Below are 5,395 nucleotides of genomic sequence, written 5' to 3' on the forward strand. Positions count from 1 at the left end.
GAAAGAGAGCGACAAGGGTTGTTAGGTTTGCATGTTTGCAGAGAAATAAACAATTAAGAAAGAAGAAAATTTAATTTAATTATAAACAAAAAAGAAAACTTTCAACGGAGGCAACGTTTAGCAGCAGATAGAGCGCCTGCACGCCCTAAACGATCGCCACATACTGTGTGTGGGGCGCCGAGCAGCAGCAGCAGCAGCTGCTGCTGCTGCTGCTGCTGCTGCTGTTGCTGCTGCTGCTGTTGCTGCTGCTGTTGCTGTACGACCAGTGTTTCAAGTGCTCGGTATAATGCAGGGTGTAAATGCCCCCGTTAATACGTGGCTTGCTAGGGTTTACGGCCTAGGACGAGGGTTTAGGGTCTGGGGTTTAGGGTTTAGCGTTTAGGGTTTAGGGTTTAGGGTTATTTGCAGGTCATAAAGCTCTTTCACCCTTTCCACTTGCCTCCTGCTCTTTCTTGAGCTTTCCCTGTACCTCTGCGGGGGACCACTGCATGAAACACTAAACCCTAAACCCTAAACCCTAAATCCTGAACCCTAAACCCTAAACCCCAAGTAGTGGGCCATAAACGCTAAACCCTATCCTCTACAGCGAGTTGCTGCTGCCCCGTTTCCGCACTGCCGCCGCAAGGAAGGCTTCGGAGGCGCAGGCTAATGCTCCAAACGCCAAACCCTAAACCCTAAACCCTAAACCCTAACCCCTACATCCTAACCCCTACATCCTCAAAACTAAACTCTGTCCCATCAGACGCCAACTACAGCTGTTTGGCCCCAGCAAACTGCTCTGTATAAAGCAGCAAGGGGCTGCTGGAAAAGTAGAAGCTGTTGCTGCTGCTGCTGCTTCGGCTGCTGCTGCTGCAGCAACAGCTGCTGCGCCTGCTGCTGCTGCTGTTGCCGTTGCAGCTTCTCTAAGGGGCTCTAGAGGAGTGCATTCTTAGACAGGCAACGCCGAAACTGCCAGAAGTACAGGTAGCAAGAAAGAGGCAGCAGCAGCAGCAGCAAGCGCAGCAGCAACAGCAACAGCAGCAGCAGCAACAGCAGTAGCAGCAACAGCAGCAACACCGACAGTAGCGACTCTTTGTGGAGAGGCAGTGGGCAGCATCCGCAGCAATGTATATCTAGGCCCTATGCCCCCAGCTCGTAATAAAGCCTCGCAAAACCCTAAACCCAAAACCCTAAACCCTAGCACCAATTGGTGTGAAAATGGTTCTTAGGGTTCCGCTGTTCGCCGTCACAGAGGCATTACAGCGCTTTGCTGGGCCTCTTTGGTTGCTGCAGCTGCTGCTGCTGCTGCTGCTGCACTGCTAGTGCAGCTGCTGCGGCAGCAGGGAACATGAAACTCACTTTGCCCTTGTCATTTTGCACGCATTCATGCCTCGCATGCAGCATGGCCCCACATATCAACTGCTGCTGCTGCTGATGCTTCTGCTGTTGCTGTTTCCTTTGAATTTGTCACTGCTGCTTCTGCTGCTTTTGCTGCAGCTGTTTCCTGCATTTGTTACTGCTGCTCCCGCCACTGTGTCCTTTGCATTTGCAGCTGCTGCTCACGCAATTCATGCTGCTTCCGCCCCTGCTGCCTGCAAGGGCATGCTGCTACAGCTGCTGATGCTGCAGCTGCAGCTGCAGCAGCTGCTGCTGCTGCATGCAAACTCATGCATGCGTGCACATGTTTGGCTGACTCTCCTCTCTTTGGGCTTTCACAGCTAACCTTTTGGGCTTCCTGCGCAGTGCTTTTTGCTGCTGGCCTTTTTCTGGAGAAGCCCGGTGCTGCTGTTTACCTTTTCGCTGCAGCTTGCTGCTGCTTGCTGCTGCCTGCTGCTGCTTACTGCTGCCTGCTGCTGCTTACTGCTGCTTACTGCTGCTTACTGCTGCTGACTGTTGCTTACTGTTGCTTACTGCTGCTTACTGCTGCTTGCTGCTGTTTTCTCATCAAACGCTGCCTGCTTCTGGCTCTTAATTTTGTTGCTTTCCTCTTGACTTTGGCTGCAGCAGCCCCTGGCTGTCAGTATTAGCCTTACGAGTGGGGAGGCCGCAGCAGCAGCAACAGCAGCAGCAGCAGCAGCAGCCCTGGCGCTACCATTTTCAGTACGCACTTCAGCCCTGCAGCAGCAAGAGGCGCAGCAGCGACTGCAGCAGGAAAGGGCTCGACTGCGCAGCAGCAGAAGGGCGCCGCTGCTGCGGACTGAATCGGCAGCAGCGACAGCAGGAGCAACAGCAGCAGCAGCAGCAGCAGTAGCAGCGCAGTGGGGCAGGGGCAGCGGACGCCAAGCGTGGGTGCGTGTCCTTTGCATGCAGCAAGTAAAGCTTGTGCTTTTTGGGGCCTCGAGGCCCTCGCCAGGGACGAACTGGCGGGGCCAAAAATGCATAAAATGCATGCTGCTGCTGCTGCTGCTGCTGTTGCTGCTGCTGCTGGCGGCGCTGCAGCACTTGGGGCCCGGGGCCCCACAGCTGCTGTATATTGGCTGCTGCAGCCCCACTAGCCGCTGAGAGGGCTGTGGGGCAGCAGCAGCAAATGCCGGAAAAGAAGAGCTGCGGAGATGCTTTTGGAAGCTGAGTCGGGGCTGCATGCAGACGCCTCTGCAGGTTTTAATTCAGTGCTGCAATGCGCGCTTCTGCTGCTGTGGCTTGCTGCTGCAGCAGCGCAGCAACCCTCTGCAGAGGCGGGCTGCTTCTGCACCAGGTTGCTGCTGCAGCGGGTTGCAGCTTCAGCGGGTTGCTGATGCAGCAGGCTGCAGCTGCAGCGGGTTGCTGGTGCTGCTGCAGCGGTTTCGTGCTGCAGCGGGTTGGTGGTGCAGCAGGCTGATGCTGCAGCGAGTTCCTGGTGCAGCAGGCTGCTTCTGGGACGGGTTGCTGCTGCTGCTGCTGCTGCTGCTGCTGCTGCTGCTGCGGTTAAGAGCTGGTTCGGGAAGAGGGCGGGGGTCTGGTGAGGCGCAGGGCAACGTCTGGGAAGGTCCTGGCCGTGGTGACCTTGGGGGCAATTTCTCTGTAGCAGTTGAGCTCGGCCTTCTTCCTTGCTGCTGCTCTGGCCATGGGGAGCAGCAGCAAGTAGAGCAGCAGCAGCACGCCGAAGTGCAGCCACAAGACGGGGCGGCAGTCGCCAGCCAGCAGCCTCTCCACCACCAAGTCGTACAGCTTTTCAACTCCCACAGACACGAGGCCCCCCACGAGGCAGCAGACTCCGGCGAGTTTTCCGAAGTTTGCAGAAGTGAAGAGGGTCTTGGTGTAAATGAACATCTGCGACACAAAAAGGGCCAAGTAAATGCAAAACAAAACCACAGACGCCACCACGCAGCCCCCAGTCCCTATCGAAGCAAACATGTAGCTCAAAGCCCCCACCAAGTTCAGCCCCATCATCATGTACACCACCGGCACGAAGTCCGACCTGCGCCACACACCCCAGTGGCCGCCAGTGGTCCACTGGTCACCAGTGGTCCACTGGTCGCGCGGGGGTCCAGTGGGCCTGGGCGCTGGTCCTGTGCTGTGGGGGGCCCCGGGATACGGGTGGCGGGGGGGTGGGGACCAGTGGTCACCTGGGGGACCAGTGGTCACGCGGGGAGGGGAAGGGCCCCGGGGAAAGCTAGGAGTGGTGTGGGGGCCACGGGTGTCGGCGCGGCGTGAGGGCGTGGGTCTAGCGCGCGGGTGGAGGGTTTAGGGTTTAGGGTTTAGGGTTTGGGGTTTGGCCGTACACTCTGCCGATGATGACGCAGGGAAGGACGGAGAGGGGCGCGGCGACCTCGAGGACTCGAACGGCCTTTCTGGAGAGGAAGTCCCTCGCAGTTTTGATGTAGTACAAGACGGAGATGCTGCAGACAGTGAAGTAAAGACAAATGGCCACGTAGAGAAAAGTGCAGGCCTCGAACTTGAAGGGGCGGAAGTACTCTTCGTCGGTGACAGTGCTGAGGCCAGCAGCGCCCCCGGAGAGTCCCTGGGTTTCTTCCCAGCTGGAGAGAGTGCGCTGCAGCCTTTCGGGGCCCGCTGCTGCCGCTGCTGCGGGGCTGGCCTGCTGCTGCTGGAGCTGCTGCTGCTGCTGGATCTGGAGCTGGTGGAGCTGCTGCTGGAGGTGGTGCTGGAGCTGGAGCGCCTGGGGCTGCGCCTGGAGCGGGAGGGCCTGGAGCTGCGCGCCCTGCAGCTGCAGCTGCAGCTGCTGCTGCTGCTGCGGCGCAGCAGGGTCGGCGCTGTTGGCGACGGAGGGGCGCTGCGAAGGCATGGAGCGGACAAGCACGAAAAGGTCCACCCCGATGAAGCCGTCGAGAGGCACGAGCAGCCCCACGAGCAGCAGCCCGAGGAGCGCCACGCATGCAGCGTAGCCGAAGCAAAGCGCAGCAAAAGGGCTGCCGCGGGAGTGCAGCAAGTTCAGCAGCGAGGGCGCAGCGTGGGACAGCGAAGCAGCAGCCCCCAGCAGCGTCAGGCTGAACCCCAGGCCCCCCGGGAAGAGGTTCGCCACGCACAGCAGCGGCAGCTGCGTCAGCCCGCTGCCGCCCCCCAGCAGCACGAACGACGGGTAGTGCGCGGGGAAGGCAGCAGAAGAGGCCCCCAGCAGCAGCCACGCGCCCACGCTTGCTGCTGCTCCCAGCAGCGCCGTCACCTTTGGCCCGGCCAGGTCCACCAGCAGCCCCGCCACTGCTGTGGCCACGAAGCGCGCGCCGTACGCGTACGAGAACAGCGCCCGCACTGCGTCTTGCTGCGCCCCGCACAGCGCCACCGCCGCCCCCGCGCTGCTGCTGCTGCTGCTGCTGCTGCTGCTGCTGCTGCTGCTGCTGCTGGGGGGGGGGGCTGGGGAGGGCCGCGCGGCGCCGACGCCGCTGCTGCTCGCGGCGAGCGGCTCGCTGCTGCTGCAGCGCCAGCTGAACGCTCCCGCGCGCAGCAGCACGGCGCTCAGCGGCCCCCAGCCCAAGTAGTCACTCGAACTCAGCACTACAAACACCATGTATATCAGCAGCAGCAAGTAGCGGTTCAGCCCGTACGGCGTCGGCTGCGCAGACGCCGGGTGGCCAAACGCCGGCAAAAACGATCCCATCCTGCTGCTCCTCCTGCGCTCCTGCGCTGCTGCGCTGCTGCGCTGCTGCGCTGCTGCTGCGCTGCTGCGGCGGCGCCAGAAGCCAGGGCTGCGGACTTGCGGACCTCTTCCTGCTGCTGCGCTGCTGCAGCCGCGGTGGCTGCCTCCTGCTGCGCCTGCTCTTCGGACGCCCCTCGCTCCCTTGCTGCTGCTCAGGACCCTCCTGCTCCCGCTGCTGCTGCTGCTGCTGCTGCTGCTCGGGTCACTTCTGGTGTCCCTGTTGTTGTGGGGATTAATGCTGCTGCTGCAGCTGCTGCTGCTGTTGCTGCTGGGGTCACTGGTGGAGCTCTTCCTGCTCCTGGGGCTCGTGTGGCTGGGTTTCCTGCTGCTGGGGTTCCTGCTGCT

At 60.9% G+C, this 5,395-nt stretch overlaps 1 protein-coding gene across 1 annotated transcript; it reads right to left on the reverse strand.

The window, feature by feature from the left end:
• Window positions 1-2,883: 2,883 nt before the first annotated feature.
• On the reverse strand, window positions 2,884-5,011 carry ETH_00023675 (uncharacterized protein; the record flags this gene model as incomplete). Its single annotated transcript, XM_013380340.1, has 2 exons — window positions 2,884-3,376; window positions 3,681-5,011. The coding sequence occupies 2 exons, from the start codon at window positions 5,009-5,011 to the stop codon at window positions 2,884-2,886; spliced, it is 1,824 nt and encodes a 607-aa protein (XP_013235794.1).
• Window positions 5,012-5,395: the final 384 nt, after the last annotated feature.

Source organism: Eimeria tenella, genomic scaffold (genome assembly GCF_000499545.2).
Source record: "Eimeria tenella Houghton genomic scaffold, Eth_scaff522, whole genome shotgun sequence".
NCBI classification, from domain to species: domain Eukaryota; phylum Apicomplexa; class Conoidasida; order Eucoccidiorida; family Eimeriidae; genus Eimeria; species Eimeria tenella.